Source organism: Heterodontus francisci, chromosome 3 (assembly GCF_036365525.1).
Source record: "Heterodontus francisci isolate sHetFra1 chromosome 3, sHetFra1.hap1, whole genome shotgun sequence".
In the NCBI taxonomy this organism is placed as follows: domain Eukaryota; kingdom Metazoa; phylum Chordata; class Chondrichthyes; order Heterodontiformes; family Heterodontidae; genus Heterodontus; species Heterodontus francisci.
The window spans coordinates 179,396,208-179,415,761 of record NC_090373.1 but is presented as its reverse complement, the minus strand read 5'-3'; the positions used below and the strand labels follow the sequence as shown (position 1 = coordinate 179,415,761).

At 45.3% G+C, this 19,554-nt stretch overlaps 1 protein-coding gene across 6 annotated transcripts in view; it reads left to right on the top strand.

Moving 5' to 3' along the window:
• daam2 (dishevelled associated activator of morphogenesis 2) overlaps positions 1 to 19,554 on the top strand; it is a 391,719-nt gene that overhangs the window by 194,897 nt on the left and 177,268 nt on the right. For all 6 annotated transcript variants that reach the window (XM_068027781.1, XM_068027780.1, XM_068027792.1 and 3 more), the window contains one exon: positions 16,325 to 16,399. In XM_068027781.1, coding sequence (XP_067883882.1) covers positions 16,325 to 16,399 — 75 coding nt within the window. The remainder of the gene's footprint in view (positions 1 to 16,324; positions 16,400 to 19,554) is intronic.

Sequence of the window (19,554 nt, the reverse complement as noted above, 5' to 3'; positions counted from 1 at the left end):
CAAATCCTATGCAATGGAAGCAAGTAGGACATTTTTTTCAATTCCAGTATTGTGCCTGGATTCTGGAGCGATATGGGATTGAGGGATATAGCAAGTGAAAAAATCCCTAACTTCTTAGCTCTCTATTCATACGACCTCATCCGTGATGAGTCAATCATAGAATCATACAGCATTTGGCTCATCATGACTTTGACTGGCTGTTTGAGTTATCTAGTTAGTCCCACAGTCCTGTTCATTCCCCTTAGTCCTGCATATATTTCCCCTTCAAGTTTTTAACCAATACCCTTTGGAAAGTTACTATTTTGAATCTACTTCCACCAACCTATCAGGCAGTGCATTCCAGATCATAACAACTCGCTGTCAAAAAAAGAAATTCTCCTCATCCTGCCTTGAAAGAAGAGATTGTTTGGGCACAGTCAAGGGAGATTCTCACGAAGTGGAAACATAGGGCAAACAAATCCAGAGCTCCCTGGATGATGAAAGAGGTTGAGATCAAGATGAAGACGAAAATGTGTGTTTATGACAGATGTTAGCTGGATAATACAATGGAGAACTCGGCTGAATATAGAATGTTCAGAGGGAAAGTGAAAAAGCAAACAAGAGAAGCAAAGAGAGAGTATGAAAAGAGCTAATATAAAAGGGAATCCCAAAATCTTCTATAGACATATAAGTCGTAAAAGGGTGGTAGAAGAAGGAGTGGGCCGATTAGGGACCAAAAAAGGGACTTAAGCATGGAGGCAGGGGGCATGGCTGAGGTATTAAATGAATACTTTGCATCTGTCTTCACCAAGGAAGAAGATGCTGCGCAGGTCATGGTGAAAGAGAAGGTAATTCAGATACTTGAAGGGTTTAAAATTGATAAGGAGGAGGTATTGAATAGGCTGTCTGTACTTAAAGTTGAAAAGGCACCAGGACTGGATGAGATGCATCCAAGAATACTGAGGGAAATGAGAGTTGAAATTGCGGAGGCACTGGCCATAATTTTCCATTCTTCCTTACATTCGGAAGTGGTGCCAGAGAACTGGAGAATTGCAAATGTTACACCATTGTTCAAAGAAGTTTGTGAAGATAAGCCCAGCAACTACAGGCCAGTTAGTTTAATACTGATGGTGGGGAAGCTTCTAGAAATGATAATTCGGGACAAAATTAGTCACTTGGGCAAATGCAGGTTAATTAAGGAAAGCCAGCATGGATTCATGTTTAACTAACTTGCTGGAGTTTTTTGATGAGGTACCAGAGAAGGTTGATCAGGGTAATGCTGTTGATGTGGTGTACATGGACTTTCAAAAAGCATTTGATCCAGTGCCGCTCAATAGACTTGTGAGCAAAGTTATAGCTCATGGAATAAAAGGGACAGTAGCAACATGGCTATGACATTGGCTGAGTGAGAGGAAACGGAGAATAGTGGTTAATGGATGTTTTTCAGACTGGAGGAAAGTTTGTAGTGGAGTTCCCAAGGATCAGTGTTGGGACCCTTACTCTTCCTGATATATATTAATGACTTACACCTTGGTGTACAGAGCACAATTCCAAAATTTGTGGAGGATATGAATCTTGGAACAGTGAGGAGGTTAGTGTAGATCTTCAAAAGATCATGGACAGGTTGGTGAAATGGGTGATATAAAAACAAGGAATGCTGGAAATATTCAGCAGGTCTGGCAGCATCTGTGGAGAGAGAAGCAGAGTTAATGTTTCAGGTCAGTGACCCTTCATCAGAAATGGGTGGACAGGTGGCAGATGAAATTTAATGCACTCTACAGTAAATGGTACAATTTTAAAGAGGATGCAGGAGCAGGAAATATGGGGGTGCATGTACACAAGCCTTTAACATTAGCAGGACAAATTAAGAATGTAAGAACATAATAAATAGGAGCAGGAGTATGTCATATGGTCCCTTGACCCTGCCACACCCTTTAATACGATCATGGTTGATTCTCAACCTCAACTCCACTTTCCTGCCCAATGCCCATATCTCTTGATTCTGTTAGAATCCAAATCGAACAACTTCAGCCTTGAATATACTCAATGACTGAGCATCCACAGCTCTCTGGGTAGCGAACTCCAAAGATTCACAACCCTTTGAGCGAAGACATTTCTCCTCATCTGTGTCTGAAATGTTTAGTTGCTTATTGCTGAGACTGTGCCCCCTGGTTCCATACTCCCAGTCAGGGGAAGCAGTCTCTCAGCTTCTACCCTGTCAAGCTCTCAGAATCTTATGTTGAGAAGGCTGTTAAAAGGCATAGGGGGTCATTGGCTTTATAAATAGAGGCATAGAGTACAAAAACAAGAAAATTACATTAAACCATTAGAAAACACTAGTTAGGTCCCAGCTGCAGTATTGTGACCAATTCTGGCAATTAAGGACATTAAGAGAGGCTACAGGGAAGATTTACTAGAATGTTACTAGGGATGAAAGACTTCAGTCACTTCAGTTACGTGGAGAGTCCAGAGAAACTGGGATTGTTCTCCTTAGAGCAGAGAAGGTTAAAGGGTAATTTGATGGAGCTGTTTGAAATCTTGAAGGGTTTTGGTGAGAGTAAATAAGGAAAAACTGTTTCTAGTGGCAGAAGCATTAGTAACCAGAGGACACAGATTGAAAGCGATTGGTAAAAGAACCAAACGTGACAGGAGGAAAAGATTACACAGTGAGTTGTTATGATCTGGAATGCACTGTGATGGAAGCAGAGTCAATAATGACTTTCAAAAGGAATTGGATAACGATTTGAAAAAGGAAGCTTTTGCAGGCCTGTGGGAAAGAGCAGGGCAGTGGGACTAATTGGATAGTTTTATCAAAGAGCCAGCATAGGCACGATGGGCCGACTGGCCTCCTTTTGTGCTGTATCATTCTGTGATTTATGATGAATTTGCTAAACTCCCTCAACCACCTCCCAGTTAATTGTCATCAGCAAATTTTGATTTTATTCCCAGTAATACTAAATTCACCTTTCCCAGTCAAAGAAACGGGCTTTTACTTTACACCTTTCCTTTTGTTTCTCCTTCTATTCACCTTTCTATTAATATGACCACATTCTCCCTTAATTCTGAGGCCTTAATTGGCCTAGGGCGGGTGGGCTCCTACCCTACTGCTCATAAAATTGCAGTGAGGTCGGGAAGGCAACGGGAACGGCAGCCCTCGTCTCCCACTGGAATTTACACCCCCAAACCCTCCTCCAGCCTGCTCCCACGGGGAGGGGAGGGGAGGGGAGGGATGTGTCGGGGGTGGTGTAAACTTCTGGCCCATGAGTCATTATCTTATGTGGAGCCTCATGAAATACGGAGATGGACAGCCTGCCTCCTCCATGAGATCGGGGGTTGTGGTGGTAGTGGGGGGGGGGGGGGGGTGGTGAACCATCCCAGCTAGTTAAAAGAGCCACCGCGCTTAAGATAGCGACGGCTCTTTGGTGTGTGCAAGCCATCATTTGGCCAATGTTACTGGACTAGTAATCCAGGGGCCTAGAGTAATACTCTGGAGACATGGCCTGCCTTCCCACCCCTGCTGCAATTTTACGAGTGGCAGGGCAGGTGACAAACAGCCCACCCATCCCAGGCTAGTTAAGGCCCTCAAGTGGCCAATTAATTACCACTTAAGGGCCTTCTCCTGCTACCACTGGTATATTACCAGCAGCGAATGCATGGCTCAGAACCCCAGTAAAACCAAACAGCCTCCTTGTGGGCTGGGGGTGGGCATCCCTGATTGGGCACCCTATGCCCCATAGAGAGCTCCCCATGGCACAAGCCATCCCCCCTGGAGCAGCTGCCCCTTGCGCCCCCCTCGGCAGAAGTCCCACCTGAGGCCATGTAAAATCACGGTGTGGCTTCCAGGCCCGGCGGAGGTGAGCCTGCCCCCAAATCTTTTGGACGGGCCCTCTGCCCCAACGTAAAATTCCGACCATGAGTTCAAATTCTGCCATGGCAGATGAGGAAATTTAAATTCAGTGAATTAATAAATCTGGAATAAAATGCTCGTCTCATCAATAATGATCATGAAATTACTGGATTGTTGTCAAAACCCATCTGGTTCACGATCACCCTTCATGAGAGAAAAGGTCCTTACCTGGTCTGCATTTGACTCCAGACCCAGAGCAATGTGGTTGACTCATAACTGCCCTCTGAAATGACGTCGCAAGCCACCACAGAAATCTGAAATAAGAATAAAACAGGACGGACCATCCGGAATGAACAAAGGCACAGCCTGCACCATCGACCTTGCAAAGTCCTGCGTACTAAAATCCGGGGACATGTGCCAAAGTTGGGAGAGCTGTCCCACAGACCAATCAAGCAACAGCCTGACATAGTCATGCTTACCGAATCACACCTTATAGCCAATGCCCCAGACTGCTCCATCACCATCCCTGGGTATGTTCTGTCCCACAGGCAGAGCAGGCCCATAGGCGGCACAATGGTATACAGTCAGGAGGAAGTCGCCCTGGGAGTCCTCAACATTGACTCCGGACCCCATGAAGTCTCATGACATCTGGTCAAACATGGGTCAGGGAACCTCCTGCTGATTGCCACCGACAGCCATCCCTCTGCTGATGAATCAGTACTCCTCCATGTTGAATACTACTTGGAAGAAACACTGAGGGTAGCAGGGGCACAGAATGTACTCTGGGTGGGGGACTTCAATGCTCATCACCATGAGTAGCATGGTAGTGCCACTACTGACCAAGCGGGGTGAGTCCTGAAGGACAGATCTACGAGACTGGGCCTGCAGCAAGTGTTGAGGGAACCAACAAGAGGGAAAAACCTGCTTGACCTCGTCCCCACAGTCTAGAACAGCAACGGTAGGAGTGAGCACTGCATAGTCACACAGTCCTTTGGAGATGAAGTTCCGTCTTCACACTGAGGACACCCCCAATTGTGTTGTGTGGCACTACCACCATGCTAAATGGGATAGATATCGAACAGATCTAGCAGCTCAAAATTAGGCATCCATCAGGCGCTGTGGGTGATCAGCAGCAGCAGATTTGTATCCAATCACCATCTGTAACCTCATGGCCCCGCATATCCCTCACTCTACCATTACCATCAAGGCAAGGGACCAACCTGATTCAATGAAGAGTGGAGGAGGGCGTGCCAGCAGCAAACTCTTTAGAACTGTGCCATTTAGTCTATATTGCGTCTAATAAAGAAACTCTGTTGATGTTGTTCATATTCAGAATTATGAAGGATTTTGACGGACTAAATAATGATAAACTCTTTTCTCTGGCAGAAGGGGCACTAACCAGAGAACACAGATTCAAGATAATTGACATGACAGTCAGAAGGGAGACAAGTGAATTTCTTTTTACATAGCGAGTTGTTACGATCTGGAAAGCAATAGTAACTTTTCAAAGGGAATTCGATATACTGCTGATGGAGAAAAGTTTGGAAAGTATAAGGATAGAGTGGGGGGTTGGGGCGAATTGGATAATTGGGCCGAATGGCCTCTCTATGCTGTATGATTCTATGATACAAATTCTGTTATTTCTTTCAAAAAATTCTATAAGCTTGGTCAAGCACAATTACCTTTACACAATCCATCCCTGAAAGTAAGAGCCATGACAGACATCTCCTCAGCAATCATGTGATGGTTGTCTGTCCCGTCAAATGCTTGCCTTGGCAAATGCTGATTCACTGTTAATGTTTTGCAGTTGACAAAAGCAAGTGGTTCCCTGCAGGGAGGAGCGTACTATAGAACTTTCTAGCAGTTACAGTAGTTCATAGCTTAAAGAATAACTGGATGGAAAATATTTTTCAACCTCACAGTTATCTCATTGGAGTTGACTTCCTTGGGATAATTGGGTTGGATTGAACAAATAATATGGTGTCCTGCTAGATGCCTACCCTATAATCTATATCTTATTAAAAATGTTGCATAATGCAGGCACTTTCTGTCCACAAAGCTTATTCCTGCTATCACGAATCTTCGTCAAGCTTTCGTGTCAGCATTTACTATTGTAAATTGCTGTGTCAATATTTCCCTTTCAATGTGTTATTTCACTGGTGACATTACAGTTTCAGGGTTTGACCACTAGGTGACTCCATGGAGTGAGTTGCTGAAGATTCTCTCTCAGCCCTGTCACCATATAATTGACCAAGGGTAAAGCTGCAAGCAATTTTATTAGTACTCATAAACAGTGCAAAACATCAACAGTTCGCAAGATTGTATTGGAAATGACATACGTTGTTTCAAGCCTGTGTCCTCAGTACCTTGCTCTACGGCAGCGAGGCCTGGACAACCTATGTCAGCCAAGAACGACATCTCAACTCATCTTCGCTGCCTCAGGAGAATCCTTGGCATCAGGTGGCAGGACCGTATCTCAAACGCAGAAGTCTTCGAGGCGGCCAATATCCCCAGCATATACACCCTACTGAGCTAGTGGCGCTTGAGATGGCTTGGCCTTGTACGCCGTATGGAAGATGGCAGGATCCCCAAGGACGCATTGTACAGCGAGCTCATCACTGGTATCAGACCCACCGGCCGTCCATGTCTCCACTTTAAAGACGTCTGAAAACGCAACATGAAGTCCTGTGACATTGACCACAAGTCGTGGGAGACAGTTGCCAGTGATCGCCAGAGCTGGCAGACAGCCATAAAGGCGGGGCTATAGAGTTGCGAGTCGAAGAGACTTAGCAGTTGGCAGGAAAAAAGACTGAAGTGCAAGGAGAGAGCCAACTGTGTAACAGCCCCGACAACCAATTTATTCTGCAGTGCCTGTGGAAGAGTCTGTCACTCTAGAATTGGCCTTTATAGCCACTCCAGGCACTGCTCCACAAACCACTGACCACCTCCAGGCGCTTACCCATTGTCTCTCGAGACAAGGGGGCCAAAGAAGAAAGAAGATTGGAAATGACAAAATTGATTGAGGTAAATCATTCACTGTGAAATACTTTGAGCACCAGGGTGGGTCACAAATTAAAAATTGAGAGTAAGGAGAGAAGTTTGACTGAAATCTTTTATCCAAAGTTCAATAAAAGTCTAAAATACATCGCCAGGAGTGCCCTACTTGTTGAACTGTCTCAAGGAGCTGGACAGGATGAATTAGTTTTGAAGTGTAGTGATTGTTGTTACCTAGGCAGTCTTGGCAGCCATTATTCACCAGCAACATCCCATAAACAGCCATGGAATAATTGACCAGCAGCATTTTTTTGGTGGTGTTGGTTGAGGGATGAATGTTGGCCAGTAGACAGGGAGAACTGCCTACTATTAGTTGCTTCCAGTTAAATGCTGGGAAGACCAAAGCCCATCAACCTCACCCCTGGCCACAAGCTCTGTGTGCTTGCAAGGAAGTCCTTTAAACAAGCGAGTAGACACTGGCTCTGAATTCTGCTCACTTGTTCAGTGGTCTGCTGTTGAGAGCAGCAGGGGTTCATGTCTACCTCACTGCACCTGCTGAAACCCTCATCCATGCTTTTGCAACCTCCAGACTCAACTATTCCAATGTTCTGTAGGCTTGTTTCCCAACTTTCACCCTCCGTAACCTTCAGTCTTTTTGAAACTCTGCTGCCCATATTCTATGCTTCACAATTCTACTCAACAATCACCTCTGTCCTTGATGACCCAAACTAGTTTGCATTTCTCCCAATACCTCAAATTTAAATTTCTTATTCTTTCATTTAATTCCCTTCAGTACCTCACCCCTCTCTGACTCTGTAACCTTCTCCAGCTGTACTACTCTGCTCCCTCACCCAGAACTCTATGTTCTTCCAGGTTTGGCCCTTGCTTAACCAACTCTCCCTTTCAGCCCACCATTAGTGACTGGGCTTTTAGCTATCCAGGCCCCGCACTCTGGAATTCTTGCTCAAAATCCCCCTATCTCTTTCTTCTCCTTTTAAGACCTTCCATAAAACCTGCCTTTTTGACCAAGCTTTTGGATACAAATCCTAATATCCTTCTTTGATTCTGCATCCATTTGTTTGATCATGCCTCTGCAAAGCACCTTGGGACGTTTTTCGATGTTAAAGGAGTTGTTGTATCTTTCGTTTCGGTCTGATATTACTGGAAGAAAAGTAAATGGGACCTTGGGCTGACGAAGATGTCTGAGAGCCAACACAATGACTGGTCTTGTGACATTTCCAATGCTCATACTGGTGTTCCTCTAAGACGGGGCAGCAGAGAGGTTAGCACTCTGCTCCGTCTAACTGCACCGACCCTGAACTGTTAGTGTCTGGTGTGAAAAACATTCAGTTCCCTTCCCAGCACTGGTATTCCTCATGCTGATCAACGTGCAGGAAGGAAAAGAAAATCATTTAGAAACAAAAATGGAGCTCATAAAACATTACCAGCCATTCGCTAAGACACAAAACAGGATCGCTACCACATTACAGGCCTCACACAACATCTGTAACCATTTCAGAATCTTGGCACTGCAAAGCGAGATTGAGAAAGGTGTTTTCTTAATAAGAATATTGTAAATACTGGAGCCAACTAATGTTTCCAATATAATGATATAAAATAGGCAAAAGCTCTATTTTAATATGCTACTATTAATATTTATTTAAATTTCTTGGCCTAGGATCTGTAGGGGTTTTCTCCCTTGAGGAGGGGAATATGTGTTTTGTTAAATAAATAAAAAACTGCAGCTGACTGGGTTTGAGTTGGCATGAAGTCCCATTTAAAGCTATCAGTCAGACTTCCAGGTTTAAGTCGTCTCAGAACCTGCATTCAAACAGCCCCCTTGTCGAACTCTTCTCCTATGGAAATGTGTTCCGCAAATTAAACTGTGCGGCCAGAGAGGGAAACATTGGATTGAATTAGACAGAGGAGTGAAGTCAAAGAGCAAAGTGGTGGAGCTTGGGGTTAACTCAAGAAAGAAGGACCTATCCGGCCAAGGAATAGTGGGGCAATTTTCACTTTGAACAATTGTGTAAAACTGTCAACCACCCCTTAAATATCTCTTCCAATTTTTATTTCAGTTGGAGTCAATGGAAATTAAAATCCGAAGAGATGTTTAATGGGAGATTAATCCGATATTGGCTATTTTACACTGTTCATTAAAGTCAAAATTACCCTCAACGTGTTTTACAAACAAGTCTTGCTCTTATCGGTGGGCCTTCTAATTAGTTTCTCTTGGAATTGTGACTGTTTATAGAAACATAAATTTACAGCACTGAAGGAGGCTATTCCGCCATTCGGCTAGAATTTTATTTTGGCGGGAGGCTCCACCCACCTGCCAAAAGGTCGGGGCGAGCCCGTCTCCTCCGGGCCTGGGGAGCCACGCCAGGATTTTATGCCCCACCGTCCCTTAATTGGCCTTGGGCAGCACTTTGGCCCCTCTGAGGTAGGAAGTCCCGTCTCCAAGAGCCGCTGGCCAATCGGCAGGCCAACAGCTCTCAGTCCCAGCAGTGCCACCGGGAGCAGTGGTCACTGTTGGGACTACACCCAGCTTCAGTGGCAAGAGGGACAGTGGTCCCGAAAATAAGGTAAGTCTCTGGGGCCTTGCCAGGGACAATCGGCCGGGCCCTGGGGAGGCAAGGGTGGTTGGTTGTGGAGGAGGGGCGAGTATTGTGTAATGGGAGTGGTTGGGCCGTGCGGGGGGAGGGAGGGTGGCCCTCTGTGTGGCACAGGGTACCTGATCAGGAGAGACCCTCCAGCCCAAAGGAGGCACCAAATTTTACTCGCCCACCACTGGTAAAATACCAATGGTGGTGGGCGGAGCCCCTTAGGTGGCAGTTAATTGGCCACTTAAGGGCCTTGATTGGCCTGGAGCGGGCAAGCTGTTTCTCACTGCCGCCGCCCCTCGTAAAATTGCATTGGGGCAGGAAGACATTGGGAATGGCACCCCCACCCCCCCACACAACCAACCCCCTCCCCCACCTCCCACTCAATTTTATAACCTTCCCCACCACCAGCAGACCACTCCGGTGGGGGGACATAAAATTCTGCCCTTCATGGCTGTACTGGCTGAAGAAGAGCCACCCAGTCTAATCCTACTTTCCAGCTCTTGGTCCATAGCCCTATAGGTTACGGCACCCCAAATACATTTTAAATGCGATGAGGGTTTCTAACTCTACCATCCTTTCAGGTAATGAGTTCCATATCCCCACCACCCTCTCATTAATCCTCCCCCAATCCTTCTACCTATTACTTTAAATCTATATCCTCTGGTTGTTTCCCTCTCTGCTAAGGGAAATTGGTCCTTCCTACCCATTCTATCCAGACCCCTCATAGTTTTATACACCTCAATTAATTTTCCCCTCAACCTCCTCTGTTGCAAAGAAAATAAACACAGCCTATCCAACCTCTCCTCACAGATAGAATTCTTCATTCCTGGCAACTACTATATAAATCTCCTGTCTACCCTCTCTAGTGCAATCACATCCTTCCTGTAATGTGGTGACCAGAAATGTATGCAGTACTCTAACTGTAGCCTAACCTAGTGTTTTATACAGTTCTAGCATAACCTCCCTGTTCTTGTACTCTATGCCTCGGCCAATAAAGAAAAGTGTCCCGTTAGCTTTCTAAACTGGACCTTATCTACATGTCCTGCTACCTTCAACGATCTGTAGACATGCACTCCAAGGTCCCTTGGTTCCTGTACATTTCTCAATCTCCTACCATTTATTGTGTATTCCCTTGCCTTGTTTGTCCTCTCCAAATGCATTACCTCACACTTCTTCAGATTGAACTCCATTTGCCACTTTTCTGCCCAACTGATCAGTCCATTGATATGTCCCTACAGACTATACAGCTTTCTTCCTCACCATCAACCACACAGCTAATTTTAATATCATCTGCAAACTTCTTAATACTGCCCCCTACATTTAAGTGTCAATCATTGATATATGCTACAAACAAACAATCCTGAGCCCTGTTTGTGTTAAACATTTTATTTTCAAATATCCTGGGCAACCGCATCCTGAATTAATAGGTCACAGTGGCATCAGTATTGCTCTGCTTGTATAAAAGGTGCTTCTGTCAATTGCCTCTGACTGTTGGTGCCTGGGTCATGACCAGGGAACAGAAGAGAAATGGAAAATACAGGATTTCTTTTTTGCAAAAGTACTATAGCTGCTGGAAATGTGAAAAAGAACAGAAATGTTGTAAGCACTCAATAGGTCATCTGCAGTGAAAAGAAAAAGTTAAAAGTTTCACGTGCAGGCCATTCACCAGAACGAGAAAAAAATTACAGACGAGAAGGATTTAGAAAGGAATGGAACAAAGGGAAGGGAGAAGAGAAAACAAATTCGCACACACAGAGGCACACAGACAGAACTAATAGAATACGAACGCGAGATACTGGAAACACTCAAGATACAAGTCAGCAGTGTGATGGACTTCCCTCCACTTGCCTAGATGAGTGCAGAAGCTCGACAGCATCTAGGACAAAGCAGCCCGCTTGATTGGCACCCTATCCACCACCTTAAACATTCACTCCGTCTACAACCGATGCATAGTGGCAGCTGCATGTACCATCTGCAAGGTGCACTGCAGCAACTCACCAAGGCTCCTTCGACAGAACCTTCCAAACTTGCAACCTCTAGCACCTAGACTGATAAGGGCAGCAGGCGCTTGGGATTATCACCACCTGAAAGTTCCCCTCCAAGGCGTACACCATCCTGACTTGGAAATATATCTGCTTTCCTTCAATACTGCTGGGTCAAAATCCTGGAACTCCGTCCCTAACAGCACTGTGGGTCTACCCGCACCTGATGGACTGAAGCGGGTCTCAAGGGCAGTTAGTGATGGGCAATAAATGCCATCCTAGTCAGTGACACCCACATCCCATGAATCAATAATTTAAAAAAAACTCAGCATTTCAAGCAGTGTCTGTGGAGAGAGAAACAGGGTTAACAGTTCAAGTGGATGACTTTTCATCAGAAGTTCAAATGAAGACCTTGATTTTAACTCCCTCACCCCTCAAAGCGGGTGCGAGAGAGTCGGGCATAGTGGGCTAAAGTATCAGGATCAGGAAACCTGATCCTATTTCCAGCCCCTTAAATATTGGACTGAAAGTCCAGGTGGGATTCATTCCAACAGCATTCTAATGAGTCCCTGCCATTAAGTTTGGTGGCAGGGCCTCCATATCCCTGGCCTTGCCAGGTTCCACGGCTGATTTGCACCCCCCGCACCCCCTACCCCCCCCCCCTACACTGCCACCCTCACACTTTACGCAGCTCCCCGTTAAGAACAGGGCCCTTAACTTTAGCTCTGTTTGTCCACAGACGCTGCCTGACCCTGCTAAGTGTTTCCAACATTTTTCTATTTTATTTCAGATTTGCAGCATCCACGGTCTTTTGCTTTTGTTTTAGAAGAAATTGAGTGATCTGTACAGTCCATAAATGGTAAAGAAAAGATGTTTAAATGGGAGAAGTAAGTGTGAGACAGTAGGAGATATAATAACAGCAGTTAAAGACATTTATGAGACATCGAGTACGTGCAAATAGTTCAGGAGGTGTGAGGTAAGGTCGGAAAAGATGGAAGCAGGAAAATCTGGCAGAGTAGAGCAGGCTCTAGTGGCCCAGAATCCTGGGATGTGAAAAGATCAAGGACACCACAGTGATCTGATGGACAGGGCAGGATTTCCCCGTCCATGGGGTGGTGGGCTAGGAGGTGCCAGCGGCCGTGAAAATAGCACAAAATCTAGGTTGTCACTCCAATGCAGTACCGTGGACTTTACAGCCAGTTTAGTACTTTTGAAGTGTAGTTACTTGTAATGTAGAAAATGAGGCAGCCAGTTTGTGCATAGCAAGCTCCCACAAACAGTAATGTGATAAAAAAATTAATCTGTTTCAGTGATGTTGGTTGAGTGATAATTTTTGGCCAGGACATCGGGGAAAACTCCTCTGCTTTTCTTCAAATAGCACCTTGGGATCTTTCATAAAACCTGAGAGAGCCTCAGTTTAACATTGCATTCAAAAGCCAGCATCTCCAACATTGCAGCATTCCCTCAGTACTATGTCTCTGGAATAAAACTTGAACCTACAATTTCTGCAGTAGAGCTAAGAGCACTACCCACTGAGTCATAGAAGAGTTCGTACACCAAAATTTCAAAATAACATTGTTTTAGTGCCTTGTCTTGGCAGATTCCTTCGATCTCTCTTGCTGATCTTTGCTGCCCAGTGCTGTGTTGGCGTGTGTGTGATTTCAATTATGTCACCGTTTATAACATGGGTCTATTTTTTTTGGACAATGGTGGGAAAGTGTTGCAGATTACCACCCAGTACAGCAAATAAGTTTAATGGAAAGCGTTGCGTCCCTTCCTAACAATTTAACAGCCGTGGTTTATCTGAATCAGCTGATAGTGACGATGGAAGAAACAGCCTGACTGCTGTCGCTCTGCAGTGCTCCCTGATGGAGCTTTTTTCTTGTGTGCTTGAGAGATAACTTGCTCCATGTGATGAAGTTACACTATGTTTCTCAGCAAACCTCTCAAAGCCTCAACCTGTTACGACAGAGAACTGAGACTTCATGCATCGAAACCATTCTTCACGTGTAAACCTATGCAGTGAGCAGGCTGTTCAGCTATGGGAAGTATCACGTGACTTTCTATTGCGGGGGATGGTGTGGAGGTGGGGGTGGGGGGGGGCTGCTGATGTGGGGGTTGGTTTTCTCTGAATGACGGACACGTGTGGGAACCCTGGCTCTTATTTTCAGGCCAGTGCTAATCAGGCCCCCTGCAGCATGTCCTTACTGTTACCCTGCCTGATACTGGCCCATTCTACATGCTGACTGGAACCTGAAACCTGCTTGGCCTGTGTGCCTCAGTACCATGGCTTAAGAGCAGCCTTTCAAAATGGCACAGGATATTTGGCACTGTGTTGAATGGTGCGATAAACCTTTTGATATTTTAGTTGGCAGTGTTTCCAATTATGGGGGTTAAATATCTATAGCAAATTGCTCTCCAGTCCCTCTAGGCAATCGAAACCCGACCACATTGACCACAACTTCTATTAATTGTACCCATATGGTATGATGCAAGGTCCTTCCCAGCCAAGAGTCCGTCGAGCTCTCTAGTGAAGATATACAGTACATCAGCACCCACTACACAAAACAGCAGCCTGTTCCATACTTCTACTGTTCCCCGAGGGAAGAGGTACCACCTACATCTAACTGATTTCTTCCCTTGTGCAGTTTATATGTTTGACACCTGCTTCTCCCCAGCCGGTGTAGTTGAAATAATTTATCAGTGTGCAAAAATTCTAGTCCCTTCATTATTTGATAGGCCTCAATCAAATTGCCCCCAGTCTAGGCTTCTCTAAAGTACATAGACCCAGTTCCGATCTGGGTGCCAAGGAACCTTAAAGTGGGAACCATTTTTCTGGCCTTCCTCTGAACCTTTCCCCAAACCTTAAGATCACTCACCATGAGGGAGTACCTGAACTGGACACAGTATTCGAGATGTTACTTCAGTCCATTCTGAAACATAATATCAATCACATCTGATCTCTTTGGTTCTTCATTACTGTTCAAGTCTATATATCAATAATCTCCCACCTTGCACCCTCCATAAACTTGAGCTCATCCAAAACTCTGCTGTCTGTACCTTGACTCACACCAAGTTCATTCGCCCATCGCTCCTGTTCTCTCACTGGTTCCTGGCCTGGCAATGCCTCCATTTTAAAATCATCAGCTTTTTTTTTCAAATCCCTCCAGGTTCTTGCTCCTCCCTATCCCTGTAAACTCCTCCTATCCTGGCCTCTTGTGCCTCCCTGATTTTTAACTCTGCTCCGCTGGCGGCCGTGCCTTCAGCTGCCAAGATCCCATCTCTAGAATTCCCTCCCTAAACGGTGCAAGGGAGGATACGGGCGGCAGAAGCTTGGATGGGCTCAAGATTACGGAGGGCGTAATGTTTTAGTTTTTAGTTTTAGTTTTAGAGATACAGCACTGAAACAGGCCCTTCGGCCCACCGAGTCTGTGCCGACCCATTTATACTAATCCTACACTAATCCCATATTCCTACCACATCCCCACCTGTCCCTATATTTCCCTACCACCTACCTATACTAGGGGCAATTTATAATGGCCAATTTACCTACCAAACCTGCAAGTCTTTGGCATGTGGGAGGAAACCGGAGCACCCGGAGAAAACCCACGCAGACACAGGGAGAACTTGCAAACTCCACACAGGCAGTAACTGGAATTGAACCCGGGTCGCTGGAGCTGTGAGGCTGCGGTGCTAACCACTGCGCTACTGTGCCGCCCGTAATGTGTGGGAAGCCGGTCAGAAGAGCGCTGGAACAGTTGAGTCTGGTGGTAACAAAGATCTGGATGAGGATTTCAGCAGCAGATGAGCTGAGACAGGGAAGGAGATGGGGGAAGTAGACACACAGAATGCTGTATATACATTGGTAAAATGTTACTTAATGAGATGGGAAGAAGTAAGGAAGAAATAACTGGCATTTATATTGCATTTTTCATGACCAAAGACCTTCTCAAAGCTCTTTAGAGTCAGTGAATTTCTTATGAACTGTAGTCATTGTTGTGATGTAGGGGAACATTCTTAATTCTCGATGTGTTTGCAGTCAGTTTGTAGACGGAATTGAAAGACTTCCTTCTCCCTCTGGAGCTGCCACAGTCCATATCACAGGACATCATTTGTAGAATTTTGTCATTAACTTTTAAAAGAACTTGCCTTTATAGCATCACACCTCTCAGAAGCATCTCACATGTAGTGAATTACTTTGAAATATAGTTCAAGCAACCATTTTGGACCCCACAAGCAGCAATGAGATGAATGAACAACTCATCTGTTACTGGTGGCGTGGTTCAATTTTCCTTTTTTTCCCCAACATTACGAAAAGCTCAGTGCGGAAATGCACCATGCTGTGTGGTAGAGAACGGGACAGGGCAGGAAGGTCCCTGTTCCCATTTCTAGGCTGTGCTGACTTAATTGACTCTATACAATTGGTCTCAATGTCCCTGAGCCAGAGTAGGAAAAGTAGCTCAGTTTCCCACTCCCCAATGCTATCCATCGATGTGTGGGTGGCATCAGGGGAGGGCAGGATTGGTTGCGATGGTTTCATGGCCCAATAGCCTGTGAACATTCACCATCTAGACTTACATATGGACAATGACCACTTGGGTGATAGCATGAGTTAGTGATTTCAGGAGAGGTAAAACTAGAGAAGTATAAAAGTGATAAATCCTTTTATGTATAGGGTACTAATTAATACCTAAACAGTGGGATGTAACAAGGATAGATATTTCCCGATAGTTGATGCTGGTGGCTCTCTTTGAATCAGAAAGGGCATGAGAAGCTCCTCAATCCTGCCCTCTCCTGATGACAACCATGCTGTACAGTACAGTGTTATGCAATACTGTAGCTTAACATTTGTGTATTAGTGGGTGTAAAATCGTTACAATCTAAATTTTAACTGAAAATTGCTCCTTTTTCTCCAGGAACAGGATGACCCCAACAAGCAGGCCACCAGCTGGCCTGATTACTACATTGACCGGATCAACTCTATGGCTGCAGTAAGTGAAATGCTTTCTACACACACCTTACCATTACTGTACTGTTAATCTGTGACTGCATTTGCAGAATTCCTAGATAATTTGCCACCTGACCATCTTGTCATGTGAATCCCTTTGTCGCAATTTAGGGATCGGATGCAGCTATTGGGGGGAACAACTCTCAACCCCTTCCCCCAGCCTTGTCAATCTTCAATCTCTCGCAACCCATCTACTGCCCCTTAAACCCATTCACAATGTTGGACTCAATGACCTATCCTGGAGGTGGGGGGTGGGGGGGCGGGTGCGGAGGGAGGGGTAACTTAGACTTTGCATAATGGTGCAGAGCAGGTGATAATGAGTCGGTAACCTTTTTACAACTCTCCTGAATTTTATTTCCATTGAAGTCTAAAAATCGGGATTGTGTAAAATGGGACAGCTATTCACTGTCACCTGCTTTACATTGTTCTGCAAAATCAAGAGCTAGCCCATTTGTACCGGATTCTACAGCTGTTTTAAACATTCGTGTGTACGTTTTTTTTCAGCTGACTTTCATTTTAACTCCTAAGCTAATTTTCTTTAAGAACATTTATATAGCACTTTTAGTGCAGTAAAACATCACAGGAGCCATTAAATTTTGACATTGAGTCAGCCATCCTGTCCCGAGAGCCTGTTTTGCCATTCAATTAAATCTTGGCCGATTTGTATGTTAACTCCATCAACCCACCTTTGTTCTGTAACCCTTAATAGAACATAGAACATAGCCTTGTCTAACAAAAATATATCATTCTCAATTTTGATATTTTCAGTTGATCCCCAGCATCGACAGCCTTTTGGGGAGAAAATTCCAGATTTCTGCTACCCTTTGTGTGAAGAAATGCTTTCTGAGATCATGACTGATTCCTGGGATGGCGGGACTGATGTATGAGGAGAGATTGAGTCGGTTAGGATTATATTCCCTGGAGTTCAGATGAGTGAGGGGGTATCTCATAGAAACCTATAAAATTCTAACAGGACTTGACAGGGTAGATGCAGGAAGGATGTTCCCGATGGTGGGGGAGTCCAGAACCAGGGGTTATCGTCTAAGGATAAGGGTTAAACCATTCAGGACTGAGATGAGGAGAAATTTCTTCACTCAGAGAGTGGTGAGCCTGTGGAATTCGCTACCACAGAAAGCAGTTGAGGCCAAAACATTGTCTGTTTTCAAGAAGGGGTTAGATATAGCTCTTGGGTCTAAAGAGATCAAGGGGTATGGGGCAAAAGCAGGAGCAGGTTACTGAGTTGGATGATCAGCCATGATCATAATGAGTGGCGGAGCAGGCTCGAAGGGCCGAATGGCCTACTCCTGCTCCTATTTTCTATGTTTCTATGAAAGGCCTTGCTCTAATTTTAAGGAAATAGTTTCACTCTATCTACCTTGTTAATTAAATAACAAGCTGCAAATCTGGTATAAGAACAGTAAATACAGAGCAGCTGCACCAGCAGTTGTGAAAAGACAGAAATGTTTGGAGTGAGGGCCCTTCGTCAGAACTGTTTAAGCAAAAGATTTCATACACCCATGTGCCATGCCCTCAACCTGCAATGGTCACACATGTGGATGAGTGATACATTCCACCAGAAAACAATTTTTAAAAAACTGCCACTCAAAACTATGAAAGGAAAGAGACCGTGTGTGGCTTTTGTTACTCCTGCGACTGTTGACATCTACACTCCTCAAGCCCGCGGAGGACGTCTGTCCATTACTTGCTGCACTCTTGTTTAACTGCCATGCAAAGTTATGGAAAGTTGACTGCTGTCTTCCAGTAACATCCTGCTTTGTGCACACATGGAGAGGTCAGTGAAGGCACTGTGTGTAGGAAGGCAATAAATATTCCTTTACTTATTTCTGTTTCTCATATTGCATCTATTTTAATCCTCCACAAATCTGCTGTTTTGAGAAGCTGCAGCTCACAGCGCAACATATGGAACATTCTGGAGCCCACTCACAGTTACAACCTTGCATTTATATAGCACTTTTAGTGCAGTCAAACATCCCAAGGAGTTTGAGGAGTGATTAACTTTTGACATCGAGCCACATGATATTGAGAGAGGAGGCTAAAAGCTTGGTCAAAGATGTGGGTTGTAAGGAGTGTCTTAAAGGAGGAGAGCGCGGTAAAGAGGCGGAGAGGCTTAGGGAGGAATTCCAGAGCTTAGGCCCTAGGCCACCAATGGTGGAGCAATTAAAATTGGGGAAGGGCAAGAGGCCAGAATTGGGGAGCTCAGAGATCTTAAAGGATGTTGGACTGGATGAGGTTACGGAGATAGAGAGCAGGATTTTCAAAGGGGGGAGGGGCCGGGACCGGAGGCAGGCAGGACTGGGATTTCCCGCCGCTGGCCAGCATGCTTGTTTGCCGGTACTATCCCGCCCATTTTTAAGAAGGACGGGTCAGAGGCAGGTGGCCACTTGGGGTAATTAAGGGCCAGCTGGAATTTTCTGGTTGGCAGGCAGGCCTCACAATGTGGCCAAAACATGGCCAATGAGAGAAGGCATTCTCCAGGCCGGAGACGGGGCAGGCGGCAGCACTTCATCCTGCCAGGGACGAACCACCTTCACCCACCATCAGGCCACAGGTATGGCTGCTGGATGTCCAGTGGAGGGGTTTCCCCTTCACCATCATGGCATGACAGCTCTGGCTTTTTTTAAATCAAATTTTTTTACCTGGTCTTCAGAAGATGCCTCTGTTGTGAGGTGCCCCCTCTCTCTCTCTGCTGGCATCAGAAACTCTCACCTCAGACAGTGGACCCGCTGATGTGTCATCGCCTGAAGGCCTCTTATTGGCCCTCCAGCCTCAGGAACCCACCCATCATCTTTAATTGGATGACAAGCGTACCCTCCAGCCACTAATTGGCCAGCTCACCAAAATTTGAATATTCCCAACACGGTGCGGGGTCTGGACCCGAATTTGATCTGGACATTTGGGACCTGACCCCAAACGGAAAATCCAGCTGAGGGTGTCAGACTGTATTTGGTAATCTCTCCTGTGAACTGCCTTGGGACATTTTACTACATTAAAGGCTCTATATAAATGCAAGTTATTGTTGCTTAGCACACCACCTGAATCAGACTACTTAAAAAGATGGGATTTAAAGTGGTATTGTGATCTCTCAGGAGATATTTTTTTAGGCTTGTCACCTCTTCC